We start from the raw sequence: 21,704 nt of genomic DNA, 5'->3' as shown, positions 1-21,704 counted from the left end.
GAGACACACTGTGCGAGTGTGGAGATGAACGAACTACGAGCCATCTCCTGGAGTGTCGTCTCTGCCCGTACTCTTTTACAGGTCTCGAACTGGCCTCGGCTTATAGCAACGCAATGTTGCCAAATACTGGACACAACTAGTGTAAATGTGTTTATTAGGTAAAAATTGATTTCTTACTTCTGTGCATATTATCTAAATGTTGATTTCTTACTCTTTTTTCCCTAAGTGTTCATTTTATTACGTTTACATGTCTTTGAATTACCCGTGTATACAAATATGCATATTTTTAAATCAGCACAGTCTGTGCCCTGGTACTTTTGACACGAATTAGAAAAACCTTCTGTAATATCAGTTGTGAGGACTACCAAGTTTCTATTAAGCACTGACACATGTTTATAATTTCTGCAGAACTTTACAAGCAATGTGCAAGTATACATACACGGAACTTGGTCATTTTGTAGCATTAGTGCAGGAATCTTCAGAACTACAACAAATATCCCACAAATATTATTAATTTGTCATTGTGGTGCACCTAACCAGACACCTGATTGTCAACATTGAATGTTAAAGCATGTTTTTAGTGACAAGGCAGTTACAGGGTTGGAGAAGCAGTGACTGCAATATGTATTCATTAATATTTTGGATAGCTGTCGGTCAGCACATCAAAAAATGTCACGTTTGTTGTGGCTCCAGCACAGGAGCATTGTGAGTAGCTAGCCTGTACACACAATGTGATGCATGGGTACTCTTGTGCACAAGTCTCGGAATGTTGCCTGGCAAGACACTATTCTGTATTGCAGAGAGAGAGAGAGAGAGAGAGAGAGAGAGAGAGAGAGAGAGAGAGAGAGACAACGCTACACTGCCCTCGAGCTGTGTCCCACTCTGCCTGCCGAAGCTTTATTTTTAGCAAGTATGCTAACTCTTTTATACAAGGTTATTAGACAATATGGATTCCATTTAATTCATTTTCGTTTCAGAGTGTATAAATTGGATACAGATATTCTACGCACCGTCAGAAAAAACAGGATCGGAAGTACCGGTCAATACTGCTATGTCGCCGAGAGTCCTGGAAACGACCGCCAGACCAGACTGCCAGTTTTCATCAGCTGTGAGTGAGGTAGTTGCTGTCAGGTGTAAGGTTCTCTGCATTCTAGAGCTCAGAAGAAGTGAGCCCGTAATTTCAGCGCAGAGGCTATTTTGTCTCCCATTTGTTATTGAACCACCGACCCAGAAATTTATAAGATGTCAGTTCGATCAATTTCGACAAACTGGATGTCTCAGCAAAGGATGACATGTGGGCTGACTACGTGTCTAGTTAGTTTTCACACAGTTACTGTCCAACGAGGGGGCGACACACTGAACATTTACGACCTTCATTTGTGAACTATAAAACTTTCTGTTCACAGCTGCACATAGTTTAATGTCTAATTTATATTTAATGAAATGACAGTTAATTAAATTTGTTTATTTTTTTAAATAATCCTGCACTTGTACTCCACATGAGGTAAAGGGGACAGAGCTCAATACAGCCGCGTGACTAGAAGACTGCTGCTTTACCCGAATACTGTAAGTCTCGTGTGTTAACAATTAAGTTCATCACATTCCCATTTCATTCTTTTTAAAAGAAATTGGTCTGAGGATTGTAGTACAGCTGCAACTGATTGCTGTATACAAGTTATCTATGATTTGGAAAGCAATACTGGGTAACACAAATGAATTAGTGTGTGAAAGTTTCTTACAAAATTGCTCCAGAGCAGTGGCACGGCTAGACTGTCTGGAGAATCCTTCACAGACTGAGGATTGAAAGGAGCATATCCAAAAACTAACTAGTTAACTGAAGATCCCATATGCTAATGCAGAACAACTCAAACTGTATCACATATTTTACCTGCCCTCAAAATGCTACGTAGTTTGATATGACAGTACCACTGTTAGTGACAGACAAGACAGTAACAATGACAGCATACCACAGTTTTAAAAAAGAGCAGTGTCGTTACAAATTTCTTTTGTCGTGAGCATTAAACTAACAACAGTTGTTTCTCAGATTTTTAAATTTTATTACATCTGATGCAACATAAATGAGTTATTTAAAGTAGTGGTTATATTAAAAGCAGCAACATTTTATAGTGAACTGTGAGCACAGTAACAAGAAAAGTTAACTGTGACTCAAATTTTGAAGGAGACATTTCTGTTTCTGCCAATGTGCAGCAGCAAGGACAGTGAAGACTGACGTAATACAGAAACAACTTTTTGTGCAGCCCAGTACAGCAGGTAATGTGAAAAAGAAAAGTGGAATCATTCTGATAAAAGTTACTGGCAACTAGTTCAGTATGTGTAAACATTGCAAAGATAATGGAGAGGCTGTGCCTGCATTCCGGCCATTGTGGTAAGGGAAGAAATGCAGCATCAGACAATGGTAATTGTGTGTGCCTGAACCAGACGAGTTGATGCAAATACCGACAGTCAATCTTTCCTTCCTGTCCCAACCAGTTAAGTCTACCGTGAGCCGAGTTTCTGGGTGATATTTCTGTAACTCTTACCATTACCTAACATCAGCAGCCCTTTCCCTTCAATCCTTCTGCCAGAAGAAGGAGCCGCAGGTTTCCAAAAACTGTGTATTTCCACACCTTCTATATGTGTTTTGCTGCATCACTCAGTGAGTAGATTTTTTATCTATCTGACAATGTCTATCATGTGCCACAAAATACAACGGATGAAATGGGAGAACATTTTCAATAAGATGTAAAGAACACGGGTGCTTTTAAGCAGGGAAATTATGGGAAATCAGTTGTAGCCAAGCATATACACGAGCCAGGCCACCCACTGACAGAGAAGAATGGAAGAAAATGTGACATACGTGAAGGATTTGAAATATCAACCCAGCAGCACAGATTTGATGTTGTGCTTAATGTACAAACAGCAGACAGCCACAACAGATCCCGCAACATATTTGTGGACCTTTTATGATGTCAGATCTCACCTGACATGTCAGATTTTCCCAGAGAAAAATAGGAACCATTTGAATCGAGAGAGATTGTGAGTTACTTAAAGAACTGTATACTAATACAGTCGTAAGTGCTGTCGTGTCGATTTAAGTCAGCTGGACGAACGATGTGCGAGTGCCGAGGACATAAAATCGGACAGTTAGTGTGAGAACCGTACTTAAAACTGTTACAGAAAGCCTCACAAACTTAATTCTAAGTTATTGCATAGTTCTAAGAGAGCTCAAGCTACTCCAACACACTCATTATGTACCTACATACACTCCTACTATATATGCACACATTTCGTAAAATTACTCATCGTAACAAAACCACAGATGTGCGAGTGAAACGGCGGGTACCAGACAGTTAGCGTACAGCTTCTCCGTCTCAAAGTAACACCCATTCGTATGTCCAGTAGTGGTGCCCTCACAGTGTTGCACAACTAATGTCCTTTCTTTGTGTCCCATTCGGTTAGCTTGCTCGATCGAGTTATTAACTGTTCCATCGTCTCGCTTCAGAGGCGATAAATTTGTACGAAAGTGAAAGTAAATGACCGTATTTCAAGTTTATAAAAATCGTCATTGTACTGAGAGATGATATTTCACATCTAAGAAATGAAACTTCGAGTTGCAGAAATCTTGACAAGTTCCAAACAATAAAACAACTAAACCACAAAATGTGGACGGAGATAGTTACGAGAAGTGGAAAGGAAGCACCAAACAAGTATTGAACTTAACAAATGAAATTACATTCATAAATAGAAACAGGCACAGTGTACTGTCGACAAGCGGCGACGATTGCAAAAGGGATGACAGACTTTGTAGGCAGCACACACTGGAATTCACAACAAAGGACAACGTACTTTTGCTTGGCGATAGCTACAGAAGAAAGCTAGTTGATACTAAACAAATCAGAAATCGTAGAATTCCAGTTAACAACTTGGTGAAGTGAGAACAGAAAACGTCACAGTAGACGGAGTTTTAGATGGAAAATTGTTTGACTAAGTATCTAGAACAAAATAGATTGGGGGGGGGGGGGGGGGGGGGACAAAGTATGTAAAATGTTTGGCTTAGATATACAGGTAAGTACATTATATAACAGCATTTATAACAAATGTGAATCATATTTTATCTATGAGGTAAGCACTTTTTGTGTAAAAAAATTTAGCAAAATGATTCCAGAAAAGATTTAACTGCGTGGCCTAACATACGAAAACAGTTCATTTCAGAGTGAACTCTAAGTCCCTCTTTTGAGTGTCAAGTCCCTTTTTTTGAGTAATGCAGCCCTCATGGGTGCACTAAGGAAGGCAAAACACACACTAACAGCACCAAAGAAGACAAAAAATTTAAAATGACCAAACCTTATCCTTGCAAGTCTTGCAATATGAATGGCCTTTATAATAAATACATCGAGCCAGAATCCCATTTCACATTATACAGAACAAAAGGTGGGCAAAAAAGATGAGTACCTCTTAAGATAATGCACCCAATCTGCAGCATGTTAGAAATAAACTCAATTTGCTGCAACTTTTTTGTGGATGAGCACTCACCACACCTATTACTTGTAACAGAACATTAACTGAAAGTCAATGAAACTGAGTGTCATAAATTAAATGTTTACACATTAGCAGATAGTTACTGCAGGCAATGACAGAATTAGGGTAAGTTGGCCGTATTTGTTAATTAATATCTTACATTAATAAGAATCTCATTCCTCTAACAATACATTCAGAAAGGAGCAATTGAAATGACTAGTGTCACGGTCCACACAGAAGCTCATTCGAGTGGATTAGCTAAACATAAAGTTATTGGAATGTGCAACAAATTCTGATGTGTTGTGCAGTACTGATATGCTCAACAGTGCAGTTTATGCAAACAGCCTACTGACCTCTGTATTGTTGAAGACCTAAATAATGATGCAAACTGCTGTCATATAACATACATAAAAATGACAGATACATTAAATTCATATAATCTCACAACAATAAGCTCTGACACTCGAACTCCTGTAAGACAGAAGTGTAAAAGATTAAGTGTCGATTTTCATTACTCCAACCACTGCTGCCAGATGTTAAGAGTACTTAAGCTCTTCTGTACCAAAGCAACAGAAGTAACGGAGAGGAAGCGGACTCCGAATAGCGCCGACATCGGTGCCTTCGAAACTGAGCTGGCAGTAGGAGGGGTGGGACACAGTTCACTGAGCCAGAGCCTCAGAAAGGAAACGGGATTAATTCTCCGTAATCGTGTCGAGGCATTTTGACAACTGCTGGCCTTTCAAAGAAATAACGTGGGTACAACAAACTGTAATATTGAAATTAATACGTCTGCTAGATTGAAACTTCTGCCTGCTCAAATTAAGTTAGCCAGAATATATATGATCCTGACCATTTACATCAAGACACAAAATTACACATGTTTAATAAAAAGTACAATAAAGCCAAAAAAACTTCAAGGCAGACCTTTTACACTTCAGGAAACAGACAGAGGCAACGAGGTGACGAGGTGACGACAGACAGACAGACAGACGAGGCGACGACAGACAGACAGACAGACGAGCAGACGAGGCGACGACAGACAGACAGACAGACAGACAGACGAGGCGACGACAGACAGACAGACAGACAGACAGACAGACGAGGCGACGACAGACAGACGAAGCGACGACAGACAGACAGACAGACAGACGAGGCGACAGACAGACAGACAGACAGACGAGGCAACAGACAGACGAGGCGACAGACAGACGAGGCGACAGACGAGGCGACACACAACATATACAATGCATCCTAGGGAGAGCTCCACAAACACTGTAATCCTCCAGCAATGTGTGAAGTTAACCACTCGGCACTAGACGTGATGGCTACATAGCGAACAATCTGATTGCAATATGTATTTATCTGATAAGCACTTTATCTATCCTTTTGACCAATCAGCCCCCTTTACAGATCAAAGGCTTACACCAAATAATCTCACATACACTGCAGGGCTCAAATCTGTGGAGATTAATCGACAGGAGGCATTTAACACAATGCAAAAGCTAATGAAAGAACACTTGCACACACTGGACGGTATCTCGACAGTGGTGTTAAAGGAATGTGCCGATGAGATCACTAAACCTGTTAGCTGTATCAGTTATTGTAGTACTAGTGAAAATATAATCCCGAGTGCCATAAAATAAGTGTAATTCAGCCAGTCCACAAGAAGGAAAGTAAAGAATAGGTTAAGTACTCAGTATAAAAATGGTGCCAATTGATGTAGAAGTAGTGCTCCGGCAAAATACACCTAGTGTCGAGTTACTGATGCCCTAGTTTTGTCTCCAGATCACTTAACTCGCTCAGCCGAGTCGTGAACTGTACCGTCATCTCACTCTGGTGGCAATAAATTTGTACGATGCTAAAACATTTGAGACAAGTGACTTACTTCTGTTCTGGCTGTGAATGAAAGAAGAGACATTCTTCTAGATGAACGAATGGCATTTTGAGACTGATGAATTATATACTACAAAACTGTTTAATAAAAAGGAGTGTTATTTCTGTGTTTCGGCTTTTACTTTTACAATGTGTTAGATTAAATCCTCAATAGAATTTACTGTTTTAGCAAATTCAGTAGATCTAAGAGAGTAAAACTGGCACATTCCACCGTCACATAAGGAAATTTCGGCTTCGTACAAATTGATGACGGAGGTTAAATACGGTGACAGGGGTTAAATTATTTGGCACAGAACTGAATATATATATATATATATATATATATATATATATATATATATATATATATATATATATAGAGAGAGAGAGAGAGAGAGAGAGAGAGAGAGAGAGAGAGAGAGCAGGCACAATGAATTGCCGCCTCTGTCTCGCTAAGATACGGGCTCTCCAGGTGGTGCGCAAATACTCCCGTGCGAGCACTCAATTACAATAATCGTGTGCCACCCACAGAACGCTACTGGAATAGTCCATGAACTTCTATGCCTGAACTGTTATTGAATTATTATGTAAGAAATAAATGACAATCGACAGCACACCAAAGTTTTTTATGCTTAACAAGAGTGCCAGAGACTTAACGCAATAGCACCTTTCGAGAGCACGTCAAAATTGTGTCGATAGTTAGGAGTCGATAGTGTGTGGCCACACCAATACACTTGAGGATAGTAGCTGTACAGAACTGTATCAATGTTTAGAGCAGCTGTCACAGAAGTGGACACTTCGAGGTCACACCAGCTTCTTGCAGTCGGCTGGTACTCGGCACTACAAACTGCCTGCCTTGTAGCTTTCTTTCCACGTCTAGGTCAGCGCCAGCTGTGTGCTCGGTGCGGTGTTGTGTGTTCACTTGTGGTTTCAGTCTCCCACAGACCTGTGCACTGACGTGTGTTCAGTAGTGAGCAAAACGCAGGGGCTACAGCCAACGTATAGTGCTGCTCTGGTCAGTGTATGTACAGGGTGAAAAGACATTTGAAAACAGTCTAAAATTCTCGTATTGAATGTACTAAAGCTCTTCACTGATCTGACTGACAGTGAAGAAGCCTGGGATAATGTAGATTTTCTGCAAGTTCATAAAATGACGGCAAAACAGTATGCTGTTCCCAATTTGACTGCATTCTGTATTAACAGTGCATTAAAGGCGGCAGAATCTCTCCGTTTCGATTCTCCGAGAAAAGGACGTAAATAAAAATGAAAGTCTACAGAATTTGATGATTTTTACAGAAAGTGTCGGTTAGAACTGCAACAGAGGGAAGTACCCGACAGCTAGAAAAACAGACTGATCTCTATAAAAAATATAAATTATTCTGGCTCAGAGACGTCCGTTCCTGTCTTCTCCACTCATTCAGTTTTTTATGCAGAAAGTATAATTTTATTGGAATGGAGAGACACTGCAGCAGCAAGAAAGAAATTTTGTGTACGATGCATTTATTCATGCCGAGGACAATAGTTTTGTTGATAAAACTCGGGTTTCACAATACCACGAGCGAAAATATATTTTGGGTGACTTCTACAGAAGTATTGGCCAGAAAGTACCTACAATTGCTTGTGTAGAGAATACATCGACGGGTCGTATAGTGGGTGCGGTGGCAAAGGGTCAGTAGGAGCTGCAAATAAAAAATTTTCAGGAGGTAGGGAATATCCTCGGTCGTATTAATATGAGCTGTCGGAAGTAAAATCCTGGCACCCGAGTACTCACGTGCGGCCGCGTTCCGCTTCCCTCGTAAATAAAATGAGTTTGTGTGTGATGTGATAGAATAATGCTGTCTCCAATGTTACCAAAATTTATTACACACTTTTCTTAGAAACTTTCTTGCTAGAAGTTTCTACGAGGTCCAGCAAAATGAAATGCAAATTCATCAGCAATGACATTTCTTATTACACAGGCAGAACAGTTTCTCATGCCTCTTATGGTATTTTATTTTTTACCTCAGAACACTCTTCTGTTTTCACAATGAAATATGTATCACATGCATCTATAGACTTTGATAATGTTTATACATAATTTTCATTGGAATAGGTCTGTGGTTCTGTTTCTTTTCTTTTTTCCTCCCCCACAACTGCAATAAGAAAACATTTTTCTTCAAAATTTCTTGGAATGTGAGATTAGCTTTCTGAGAGAAGACCGAGGACAGAACACTAAAGCAGTACTGGGTCACAAAGTGAACAGTTGAGGTGCCTATGCACAGGAAGGTGCACGATATGGAGTATGGAGGTGGACTGAAATCACTTTTCCCACTAGCCCCCCCCCCCCCCTCCCATTACACTGAGAACAGTTTCTACCTTCAGGATAGGAACAGGCTTAACAATGGACTGAACACTCCTGCAATGTTCTCGCAGGTTATCTGTCCCAAATTCTCACAACCTGTCCACAGTTGAAAAAAGGTAAATAAAAAAACAAACAAGCACTGATAGATTCACAGCCTCAGGAATAATTAAGTACAGTTAATTCAACTTACACAGTTACAAACACACAGAAAGACAGTGGCAAGCTTCGATGAAAATAATTCTTTGTATATTAAGAATTATTGATTATCTTTGGATTACATAAGCTCTAGTTCAGTCTTTTCGAGCTCGTATCCCTGTTTATAGCCATTTACTCCATCACATTTAGCCTCTAAAAGGGTGATGCTCGTCTTCCTTTTCCCTCATAAAACAAACACAAAACTAATGCATTTTTCCTTTTTTTTTTTTTTCAGCTGTCTACTCATGCAGGCCACAGTTCAGTCTGACTATGTGACTGAAACAGGCACAAAACTTATATAATGAAGGCACTCATTAAATATTACCACCGACTGCAGTGACAAACGACAGTGAGTATTTAGCAAAAATGCGACAACCGTGCAGTTAAATGCGTAATTAATGTGCATGTCAGTACTAGACTAGATACAATTATTTTTGGTAGGTGAGGAACTATTTGGTAACCTATTCTTGTGAAATAAATGCTGGTTGTACAAAAAATGTACAACATTATCATTACAGCTTGTCACTCAGGAGAGAGCAATAGAGTGTGGTGTGGAGCTGAAGTGTATTGTTGACATCTCATTTAGTATTTGTGCAGACAATATTGAAGGTGTGTAATTTCATATATATAGCGAATATAGCAAGTCTGAAGTGGTATCTGAGTTTAAAAAGGCACAGAAACAGCACAGCCAAGAGAACGGCAAATTTTTCAATAGTAGTACACCTTGTGTTGCAATTGGCTACTCTACAGTGATCTTCTTCAGTGCAGGCAGGCTTCTTCTGCTGAAACAATCCAGGTGGCAATACCTCAATGTGGTATGTCACGCCATCCGCTGCTATCGTGTGGCAGGCCTGTAACAAACCGAGAAAAGTCAGAGGTGTCGTGTAAGAACTTAAAAAGAAAATCAGGCTCTAAAGAGGCAGGGGCAAAGGAATAATTACCACTGCACAAGCACTTTTTTAAATTGTGTAAAACACTAACAATGAGATTGATGTTATGATTATTTTTATTACCATTTCGGCTCTGCCAGAACATGCAATGAACAAGAAATCACATTTAAGACTTTTTCTCAGCCTCTCTTTTTCCCAATACTAATTTGATTTTCTCAGATTGGGCTCTTTTCTTATCCTCAGGCCAAATGGTGCCCAGTTGTGAATTTTCAGCTTATATTTTTTTCCTTCTCAACTGACAACTTTAGAACGCATTCAGAAATTTCTAAAGTGAAACACCATCACAAAAAAGGAAGCCATAAAGATATGTTACATTTCTCTGCTAACTGTAGTTTCAAAACTTCTGGAAAAAGGGACTTTATGAAAAGACTTGTAATTTTTTTATATAAGTTACCAATAGAATCACAACAAGGCTTTAGAAGAACCACACAACCGAAACATCGATGTTTTCTCTTCTAAATGACATGCTATAGGCACTGCATAGGCAGGAACATACATCGAACACATTACTGAACTTATCAAAGTCCACAGATATCATTACTTATGATAAATTACTAAGTATTAGGGGAACAGCACACAGATGGATTAAAGCATGTGTCCATGAAAAGAAAGCAGCTCAGTGATAAGACACGAAGTGTCAGATTTATTAGCAGTCAAATACTGAGTTCCCCAAAATTCCATACTGGCTACATTCCAGTTTTATGTTATGATTTAGATGTAAGCAGTATTACAGACAACAGTACAGATTTGCAGATGACACCAGCATTTTAATTACAGCAAGTATGAAAGAAACCTTCAGGGTGGGCGGGGACCAGCAGGGGGGGGATTAATGCTCTCACCTCTCACAAACAAACTACAATAATTTGATGCAAGCAATTTGCAGCATGCTGCTGGTGAAAAATAGGTTCACAACAAGCTTCATAATTGAAATAAACGGTAGTAGCTTTGTCATAAGTTTCGTTAAGAAGGATATTTTTTTTATTTCTTAAAGGTGACTACTTTTGGACACCTATGTCCAGTTTCAAACCACTTGTATCGTATGCCTACGTACAAAAATTGCCTACGCAGTGACAACCGAAGCAGCCAAAAAACTGACTCGACTGTAAAAACACCATACAGGATACGCACTGAAGGTCTCCAACGTCTGTTTACTGCTGTTGAGTCAGCCACAGTGGGATCATCACTGCAGCAGCAATTTTTTGTACGTAGGCTTTCACACGTATTGTCACGATTAAAATATAAGTGGTTTGAAAGTGGACATAGACGTCCAAAACTAGTCACCATTAAGAAATAAAAAAGGTACTTCTGAATGAAACTTATGATGTAGTTACAACCATTTATTTTAATTATGTAAACAATCTGGTAATAACTATGGAAAAATTGTTGAAATGGACATATTAACCACCCATAAAAGAACACCAGCTAATCCTCATATTCAAATGAATGGACAAGCGACTAGGGTAAAAAACAGAACACTATTTCTCAGGATGTGGATACAACAAGACATGAAATGGGACATATGTGGACTATGTGAAGAGAAAACTAAGAAAAAAATATTTAGCAATACGAATACAAAGAAATGTTCATCATATTGAAAGCTCAGGCTTACATATTTTGATTATACTTGCTTGATATTGAAATACGGGAACAATTCTGAAATCACTAGGATTGCAGAAGTAGTAAATAATTATTATTTTCTTACATTTATGAAGTGGTTTTGAGCACCACCAAAAACTTGTATTGGAATTCATATATTTCAAAACTCATAACATTAAGAACCCAATTTGGTATGTGCATTAGCATATATAGCTTAGTGTTTCAAATAAAATATATAAATATTTCTGAATAAAATGTTTTCATTGAAAAAAAGGGAAAGAACATAAAAAGCAAAGAGTGAAACTTGAGGTTCACATAAGAGTACATCCATTTACGCCTTACTGAATCATTCAAAACAGATTTTCATCTGCATCTGAGTCATGCTTTTTATTATTTTTCTGGAAAATATGAAAAGAAAAACGTCCTGTAAATTTTTTTGTCTCAGGAGTGAAGAGGCTACCTAGCTTAGCAGTAACTCATGTACTGTGGGCTGTCAAAATGATTTCTCCTCGATGCTGATGAACTTTTCATATTGACAATTTAGTTTTATCTCAAGCACTTTCATATTTTCTCCGTGTTAAATGCAATATCAAGGTACAAATTAGGTCTTTGTTCCTCATGTTTCTGCAGCACTACTGATCACAATTTGAATTTCTTCTTCCTCCTCTTCTAAATTTGTTCTTCAGTCTTAATGCTTCCACTGTTCTAGAAATTACTGCATATCATTTCACCATTTGTAGCGTCTTCACTTAGAACTGTTTCTTTTATCTTAATGTTTACTTTTTTTGGCATATAAAGATGATGATGAGTACAATGGCATGTATTTAACTACACTTATTTTTACACATGTGCACAATTTGTCAACAGACACCCATAAACTAATTATGTAAAGTTTCTAAGCCATCCCCACTGACCAGCAATGGCTTATTTGCAACAAGTTTCACAAGAAGAGTTACATTGGTGACCCAAAACATTACGACCACTGCTCGCCAGGAGTCTGAATGCTGCCTCACGGCACAGTAAGGAAGGTACGTACGTGGAGCACAGATGAACAGGGAATCATTCTCATTACGACAAGGTCACAAGCGAGAGGATTCACTGACCGGAGTGAATCGGACACTCAACGATGCCTGCTGCCTGGGAAAGACATCTCGGAAATGCTGAAGCCTGTCACCTGTTCACGAGTTTCTACTGTGAGTATCTGTGAAAAGCCAGCATCGTACACTGAAACCACAACTAAGTGACAAGGTAACGGATGCCCACACGTCATCACAGAACATTACGTTCAGGGACTCACCGGCTCTGTAAACCAGGAAATGTGCCGATCCGCAGCCCATTTGAAGACAAAGTACAGTGCCGATGCAGGAACGAATGTTTTTAGAGCAGAGCATTTGCTACATCTCAGTTAAACGTGGAGCTCTGCAGCAGATTGCCCTCTAGGCATAGCCACGTCGATCTGACAACATCATTGGTAATGAATCCAGTGGGCACAGGCTCATTGAGATTTCACAATGTATCGACAGAAATGGGTCACTCTGTCAGATGAATACGAGGTCTGTTCAAAAAATTCGACATTTTTCTACACTTACTTTTTACTTATGTGCATACTCAAAATACTCCCCTCCACAATTGATACATTGCTCCCAATGTCATTTCCACTTCCGGAAGCAGGCTCGGTACACCTCATGCTGGACTGCACAAAGCACAGTCTGTGAATTTTCTTTTATCTTGTCTATCATTAACAATGTTCGTCATTTCAACGGGGTTTTCAACTTTTGAAATAAAAAAGTCCACAGGGGCCAGGTCTGGTGAGTATGGACGACGGGGCAGCACACTGATTTCGCTTTTTGTGCAACAGCCGTGCACCCGACAAATGTGCTGGTGCGTTACTATGACCGAGAGCCTCGAATTGTCCCCCCACATTTATGGCCATTTCATTCTCACATTTTCTCGCAGGTAATGCAACATGTCCCAACAGTAGCGTGGGCTAATAATTTTTCCCTGTGGCACAAATTCATGATGAACAAATCCTTCAAATTCAAAGAAAACTGTCAGGGTGGCTTTGACATTTGACCTGACCTGACGAGCCTTCTTTGGCCTTGGAGAACCTTTCCTGACCCACTGTGAAGATTGAACCTCGGTCTCAACATCATACCCACAGACTCACGTCTCATCACCAGTTACGATTCTCTTAACATCTCGTTCTCATTTGCGTGATCCACACGCTCTTCACAGACTGCGAGGTGAAGGTATTTCTGGTCTCAACGCGGGAGTCGAGGGATGAACTCGGTGGAAACACTACACATTCCGAGATGCTGCATCAGGATTTCATAACACAATCCAACTGAAATGTTACATTCTTCTGCAGTCTCTGTGACAGTCACTCTTCAATTGCCACACACAATTTTGGTGACTTTTGCGACACGAGTGTCGTCGGTAGATGTCGAACGGCGTCCTGAGTGATAGTCACCTTTAACTTCCATATGGTCATTTTTAAACTGTGTAAATCATTCATAACACAGAGTACGGCTTAAGCACTCATCACTGTAGCATTTCTGCATCATATGGTGTGTGTGTGTGTGTGTGTAAAGATTTTCTCGCGTTGCACGCAAAATTTAATGGAGAAGCGTTGCTCCTCTAACTCTGCCACATCGAAACTCTCAAACTGTGTGACACCACGTTCTACTCAATATAGCACTGAATAATAACTAAAAAACATACAACAATGAAACTTCCAGCAGTTAGATATCCAACGCAGGTGTGTGCAGTGATGCCAACCGCATTTCGCTCCAACACACCATTGGCACGAAATTATGAATGTTTTGGAATTTTTTGAACAGACCACGTAATGTTTTTCATTACATTAGGTCGACGCATGTGTCCGCGTATGCCACCGTACGCACAAACGTCCGCTCAATACGTTCACCACGTTGACACCGCGGACCGATTGTAGGCAGTACTGTGCTCTGGGAGACATTTATCTGGATTTCTGTGGGACCTGTGAGAATAACTGAAGGCACCGTCTCAGCTACCGACTGCGCAAACATCATTAAGGACAATCTCCTCCTCTCCGTGTCCGATACCTCCCTCCCTACGAGGGATCTCCGAGCAGTATAACTGCTCCCGTGACACGGTCATAATCGGGCTACAGTGGTTTGAGGAGCAGAGGGAATGCATCTGGGACACTACTGGGTGCTAGCTGAGCATCCACAAACCACCGGCTTACAATTTACGGGAAATGTGTGAGCCATGCAGAAACACCCAGTGGCACGCACATCTGGAAAGCCACGGGGTACTTGTCGAATCCACACCGTGCAGAAGTGCTCTTCGTTCTGGAGATGGACCAGCAGCTGCTGAACGAGTGGTCACAATGTTCTGGCTCACCAGCTTACATTCTGCAAAGTACCTAAAATGCCCAACTCCCAGAGGAGGTGCACGCAAGTCGATTGAGGGTTACAGCACCACATATTATTCTTACAGATATCTAAGTTCTGTTAGGCTGCAAGTCATTATAATTACCGTATGCTGTGCAGACCAAGAGAGGCTGCCTTTAGCTGGAGATATTTCAACTTCTCCCTGTCAGCTGCAATAATCTTCATCCTCTCTCCAGTAGAAATATCGAAAAATGTTTCGTAAAATGTATTGCATGCAGCAGTCAGCTGAAAAGTTAAAAATATGTAAATTAAACTACGATTAAATGGAAAGAAATTCGGGGACCGAAAAAACTATTACAATAGCTGATTGTAGATGAGGATATAGATGTGAAAATAATCAACAATTTCATTTACAGTATGAAAAGTATATACCAGTTCTCAAAAATGCACTGTCCAGACACACAAACACGGCCATCGCCTGTGTCGAAAGTCAATGTGCAATACCCATTAGAGAGATGGCAGGTGGCAATGCTACCAGCAGAGGGCATATAAACTGTGTCAGGAGATGCAGAAAACAGGCAGTCATTGTCGTAATGCAGAACTGGAGCTATTTATCTGACGTCCAAAAGGGAACGATTATTGTATTTGGGTCAAGGTCGGAAGCATTTCCGAAAAAGCTAAGTTTGTAAACTGCTCGTGTGACGTCACAGTTGAAGTATACCGTGTGTGCAAAAACAGCAATATCCAAAACCGTGCGCCGACGCAACTGTGGCACAGACGATGGGAGCGAGCGGAGGCTACGGAGATGTGAACGGGCAAATAGACGTGCTACTTTTGAACAACTGAAAGTCCGGATGAACCGAGAGGCTACCAACAGTGTCTCCTAAATGACTGACAAGAGAACACTGCTGCATACGGGCCTCCGCACCAGGCACCCGGCTCATGCACCTGTGCCGACTGCCGTTTTCTCACTGACAGAAGCCGGAGTCTGAATGCCAGTACTGCAACTGGACATCCACCGAGCTTCGACAGGTGACCTTTTAAGATGGATTTGACAAAACAGTTCAATTGGATAGATAAAAAATCTACTCGCCAAGTGGTGGCAGAACACACACATAAAAGAGGGTTGTAATTAGGCAAGTTTTCAGAGCCAGTGGCTTGTCCTTCAGGCAGAATGGTTGAAGAGGAAGGAAGAGGAAGGAAGAGGGGTGAAGGAAAAGGACTGAAGACTTCCAAGAGCAGGGCTAGATTTAGGGAAAGTCACCCATAACTGCACGTCAGGGGAGACTTACTGCACGGGATGTGAAGACCGATTCAGTGTTTTCTTCTCATCCCCGACTTGCAGTTCTGTGTGACTTTCCCGAAATTTACTTCTTTTCTTGGACATCTCAAGTCCTTTTCCTTCACCTCCCTTCCTTCCCCTTCAACTGTTCTGCCTGAAAAAGGAGCCACTGGCTCAAAAGCTTCCCTACTTACAACCCTCTTTTACTCGTGTGTGTTCTGCCGGCATTTGGTACGAAGAATTTTTTATTTGTGCAATTAAATTATTTCATACGTGCAGTTTGCTTTTCCTCGACATAATGACATCTACCGACAGGACAGTGCACGTGTCACGTAGCTCACACTGTACGAGTGTGGTGCGATGAGTGCCAGGGAGTGTTTACCATACCCTCCCGGCCACTAACCTTCCCAGATTTAAACTCGGTCGAGAACGTGTCGGAGCTCCTCGATCGGGCTGTTCGCACCACGTATCCTCAACTCAGATACCTAGTGCTTTCGGGCACAGCTCCACATCCCTGTCACTATCTTGACAGGTGGCCACATTAATGTGACTGGGCGTGTTCTGCTTAACAATTTTTTAGTTTAATTTCAAACCTGAAGTATTTTCAAAGCTATTAAAGAGGTATTTACTGCTTCTATAGAAGGTAAACACCAACAGGCCAAGATGCACTACTTATGGGAATAGGTAAAAGCAACAACTTCTTAAATATTTTCAAGCTATAAGAACAACAAAACAATAGCCTTCCACCACATAAGTATGCATTCTAGGTAAAGTCACACTGCAACTACAAACAATAGCAGTCTACAGATTCTATTAAATGTCTTTTCATGCCAGGCAGCTTAATACGTATCTCCCTGTTTGAACGGCAGCTAATGGAAGCCTGCTTGTTACCTACCGGTACAGTTACAAGTTTAGACAATTTTCAAATCAGCAAACTCTTGAGAATGCATAAGACAATGCACGGAACTAAATTGATGCAGACAGCAGAAGAGTGTCACAATCCTTCTACAATATTTTTGTTAAAGCTGTGTGATCGAGTTCGATGTGACGTGACCGATATTTCTCAAAGATGTGTTCAGTTTGTGTGTGCACGAGCAACAGAACTGGTATGCTACTCTTGATATGTAAAAATGACAAAGCCCAACACACTTGGCAAAATGGACAACTGATCATTTCTTGAGAGGGACCATCTGGCCTCAATTTTGGCATTGTGGAGCCTCCAAGTTTCAGGGCACTGTCATCGAGACGTTTTCGGATCCGCACGGCTCTCTAATCGGCTATATAAAATTACAGACAGGCAGAAAGGCCGTCCAGTACTTACCTTCACGAGGTGAAACACCAGTGGTGCTGATACACACACACACACACACACACACACACACACACACACACACACACACACACACACACACACACACACACACACACACACGAAACTAGAAAAATAATTCCTAGCTGTCCAAAGCATTCTACTCTAATTTAAATTAGGTGGCATCTAATTTTTATGGTCCAAAGGAGGGGGATATGTCACAACAAGACTGTCTGCTGGAAGCCACCACAGCGCTCTGCAGAGATTCGAAAATCACTATAATGTCTCAGTTTTCTACAAAAGCAAAATATATTAAACGCAAGATATGGTATAATGTTCTTATGAAGTGTTTCAAAATTCTGTAGTCAATTTTAATTTACATTTTCACTTATCTCTGCAACAGATCTTTCCAAAATCTTGTATCAATTTGTGTTAACAACGTGAAACATTTTCTGCCATTAACAAATTGATGATACCTTCATATCACAGGACGTGTCATATCGAACAATCCATCTTTTAGGCAAGTTGTGTCAAAAAGTTCTTTTTCCCGTCAATTTGATTCAGCAGCTCCTCATCAAGTACTCAATCTACCCATCTCATCTTCAGCATTCTTTATAGCAGCTCTTTTCTAAAACCTCTGTAATCTTCTAGTCTGAACTGCTTATCATTCATACTTCACTTCTGTACGAAGCTTCACTCCAAAATACCTTCAGGAAAAAGTTCGTAACAACTAAATTTATTTTCAATGTTAACAAATTTCTCCTGCCTATTTTCTTCTTATTGCCAATCTGCAATTTTCATATTCTTTAATTTGGCCACTGTCAGTTATTTTGTTGTTAAAATAACAAATTGCATCTACTACTATATTTTTTAGCCTACTTCCCCCAGCATCTGTTTATTTGATTCATCTCAATTCCATAACTGATTTTTGTTCACGCTATAACTGCTTTTCAAGACACGATCTGTTCCATCTAACTGCTTTTCTGTGTCCTTTCCATCATTGACAGAATTAAAATGTAATAAGATAATGCATTTTTTTCTAAATATCTTCTCTGTGAAATTTAATTTCTATTCTCAGTATCTCCTCAGTTTCTTTTACTGCTAGGTCGAATACCATCGGGGGGCACGGCAGAACCCTATCCACTACCTTCTAAACTACTGCTTCCCTTACGTGTCCAATTCTTACAACTGCAGTCTGTTTTTTGAACAAATTGTAAATATCCTATTTTTTCCTGGATTTTGACCTCGCTACCTTCAGAATATCGAAGAACGTATTGGCACCAACAATGTCAAAAGCTTTATCCAAACCCAAAAATTCTATTATTATCATTCCTAGCCTTTTCCTTGTGGCTCTGCCCGCATATGCGTTCGACTTTCGTCCAGCCACCTCTAACTGGCCACCTCAGTCTATCTTCTCCTCCCCCTCCCTTTTCCTCCAGCCCACTATCCACCTACGACTTACACCTGCCGCACGCACCTCTACCTCCACCCCTCTCTCTGTCCATTTCCTCCTCCCCTCACACTGTCCATCCCCTCTTTTATCCACTCTAACATTTCCCCAGCCGTGATCATCAGCGCGTGTAGCCCCTGCAATACAGCTCAATAAAACGGGCCAATATTCCTCCGACAACACGACTGCCGTGAAGAGGATGCTACATATCGGGAGCTTATTTGCCCCTGACGTGGAAGCCAGTGTGCAAAAGAGGTCGATAAAGATGGCCGGTGCTATTCTGACGCGACCCGCCGGTCGAGCAGGGCAGAATACATGTCGGGGCCCACAGAGCTCTTTCTTGCCCCTGAAATGTAGGCTGCCCTGCAAATCAGACTGATGTGGCAGGTCAATACTGTTCCCACACAACGTGTCATGCACAGCAGCCTATGAAGCAGGGGATGGAGAGAAAAAAAAAGGTTTTGCCCATATCTGATTCTATTGGAGCTAGGCGGTTATAAACAAACACAAGAGTGTCAATATTCATGAGGCCCCCTGTTTCTATACCAAATTTGATTCAAATCGATCCAGGGGTTTGGGAGGATATCCTTGACATACACACTTACACTCTCCTTTATAACTTCTTGCCACAAATTGTTGTAAAATTCTGTTTTCTCACATTCACAAGATGCAAAAGAATTAAGAGATTCTTTTCTTCTTCACGGTGTCGATAATTGGGTCAATCTATCGACAGTTTCATCTGGGGGAGTCTCCACAATCCTTTGTCTGTGCTTTTTCTATTTGTGCAATCTCTAATAATAATTCTTTCGGTTTTGAGAAGATGATCACTGCTTTCATTTTTATTTTTGAACAGGATTCTGAAAGTATATGTGGCTTCTGTGAGAGTTACAGATTTATAGTGTTTGATCAGTGCCTACTACAAGCATTTCTTATTATTCATAATTTCAATTTGTTGCTCTTGCATCTGCCATGTTTGCAGTAAAAATAATTTCTTATTATAGGCGGATCACGTTAGAAATAGATTTTCTTTTTTCCCCCCATTTTCTCAGTTCTGTTAACCACATTTTTTTCTAATTCAAGTTATGCTCGACAATTTCTCCCAAGATATTTTAAACAGTAGGAGTACATTTTAAGGCGATGTCTCAGACTGGTGATCTGGGGATGAACTTTTTCCACATTGAGAGCTAAATCATTTGCAAATCCTTGTCAGTTTCTTTTTATTAAGGGTTTTGCTCTAACTCCATTGGGTTTTCTTTTTGCTAAATCTTCATGCCAAAAATCTGTTTTTAATTTCACGTACGTCAAATTTCCTCGTTCCCTTTGTCAAAAAATCTTTTTGAGTTTTTCTATGTGTGTGCAAATCCTCATGGCAATCTGTCAAATAATATAGCTACAGAAAATCTGTGGAAGGACTTCTATCAACTACAATAACCTCATATTTTCCTCAGACAAGTTTTGCTGTTTAGTTACACAATCACTAGCCTTCAAGTTAACAGCTTTCACCTGTACACAACACTTCTAAATCTATGTTTGGCAAGCCACTCTGCAGTGTGTGGCTGAGATTTTTATTATCTATTACCCACAATCTCTACCATTATCAGATGAATTTGTGCCACATACCACAGTGGGAACATCACTAACAACAGCGCAAATCTGCTCTCTGAGATCTTCTCCGGTAGGAAGGGATTTTCCATAAAGATGACTGGAAGAACAGGAGAGAGACTTCAAAGTAATTAGAATACCTGAATATTTCCCGAATGATAAAATAACTGACCACTCAATTGTCTCTTTTGCTATGTGAATCCTATGGTTCATTTTCTAAGTTTTCTGATACACACATACACTACCCAATCAAAAATACCTACACAGCTATTACTGACACCTCCAACTCTGCTGAGAACTTTTCAATGAGATTTCTGCACATATTTGAAAGAATGGTGGCACATTCTTCCTCAACAGTCGAAACCGGTGAAGTTGGCGACACGTCTGACGCTAGGGTCCGGAGTGAAGTCAACGTCCTATCTTGTCCCGAAAGTACAATATATTTCATCTGGTGAACATTCGCAACTGAGAAACATATTTATAGAATTAAAATATGCTTCAGTTGCTAGGAATTTTCTTAATTTATTCCAAGGCTGGTTTTGAAGCTTAAAGCTTCATCCTCAGGTGCCACCAAATAATCACAGAAAGATAAATGTGTGGCATTTGGGTCACTTGTGGGAGATCACACCCACATCAAAGGAACACACGAGAGCGTAGGACCCACAACAGCAGTGCCCGTCTAGAGAGCGCGACACAGAAATGACAGAGTCGGCATGACCTCCTGTGAGTGACCGACACGACCACCACACATGTATGTTTCTGTAATTATTTGGTGGCACCTGAAGACGAAGCTCTAAGCTACGAAACTGGTCGTGGAATAAATTAAGAAAATTACTGACAACTGGAGCAGATTTTTATTCTATAATTACATCCCAAACGCGTTCCATTGAGTTCAGGTGGGAGTGGGAACTCTGGGCAGGCCAGTACATTTCAGGAATGTTACTGTTCACAAGCCACTGGCTCACAGATGCCGCTCTATGACAGGTGACACTTATGTCGGTAGAAAGCATTTTCAACGGCCAGCTGTTCCTCTATTGTATGCAGTACATAATGCTGTAAAATATGTTCGTATCCTTCTGCATTTAACATTTTCTTACATGCAATAAGGGGCCCACACAACCAAACACCCCTACAGTATAACACCACATTCTCTGTACTTTGCCGTCGGCACTACTCACCACAGCAGGTACTGTCCTCTAGGCATTCGCCACACCC

At 40.6% G+C, this 21,704-nt stretch overlaps 1 protein-coding gene across 1 annotated transcript in view; it reads right to left on the bottom strand.

Moving 5' to 3' along the window:
• Positions 1-5,628: 5,628 nt before the first annotated feature.
• Positions 5,629-21,704, bottom strand: part of LOC126293254 (uncharacterized) — a 66,360-nt gene continuing 50,284 nt past the window's right edge. The window contains exons 4-5 of the mRNA XM_049986371.1: positions 14,992-15,131; positions 5,629-9,777 (exon numbers count right to left, since the gene is read on the bottom strand). Of these exons, the coding sequence (XP_049842328.1) occupies positions 9,762-9,777; positions 14,992-15,131 (156 nt within the window). The 3' untranslated portion in view covers positions 5,629-9,761. The remainder of the gene's footprint in view (positions 9,778-14,991; positions 15,132-21,704) is intronic.

Source organism: Schistocerca gregaria, chromosome 10 (assembly GCF_023897955.1).
Source record: "Schistocerca gregaria isolate iqSchGreg1 chromosome 10, iqSchGreg1.2, whole genome shotgun sequence".
NCBI classification, from domain to species: Eukaryota; Metazoa; Arthropoda; class Insecta; order Orthoptera; family Acrididae; genus Schistocerca; species Schistocerca gregaria.
This window is presented reverse-complemented; position numbering and strand designations above follow the sequence as displayed.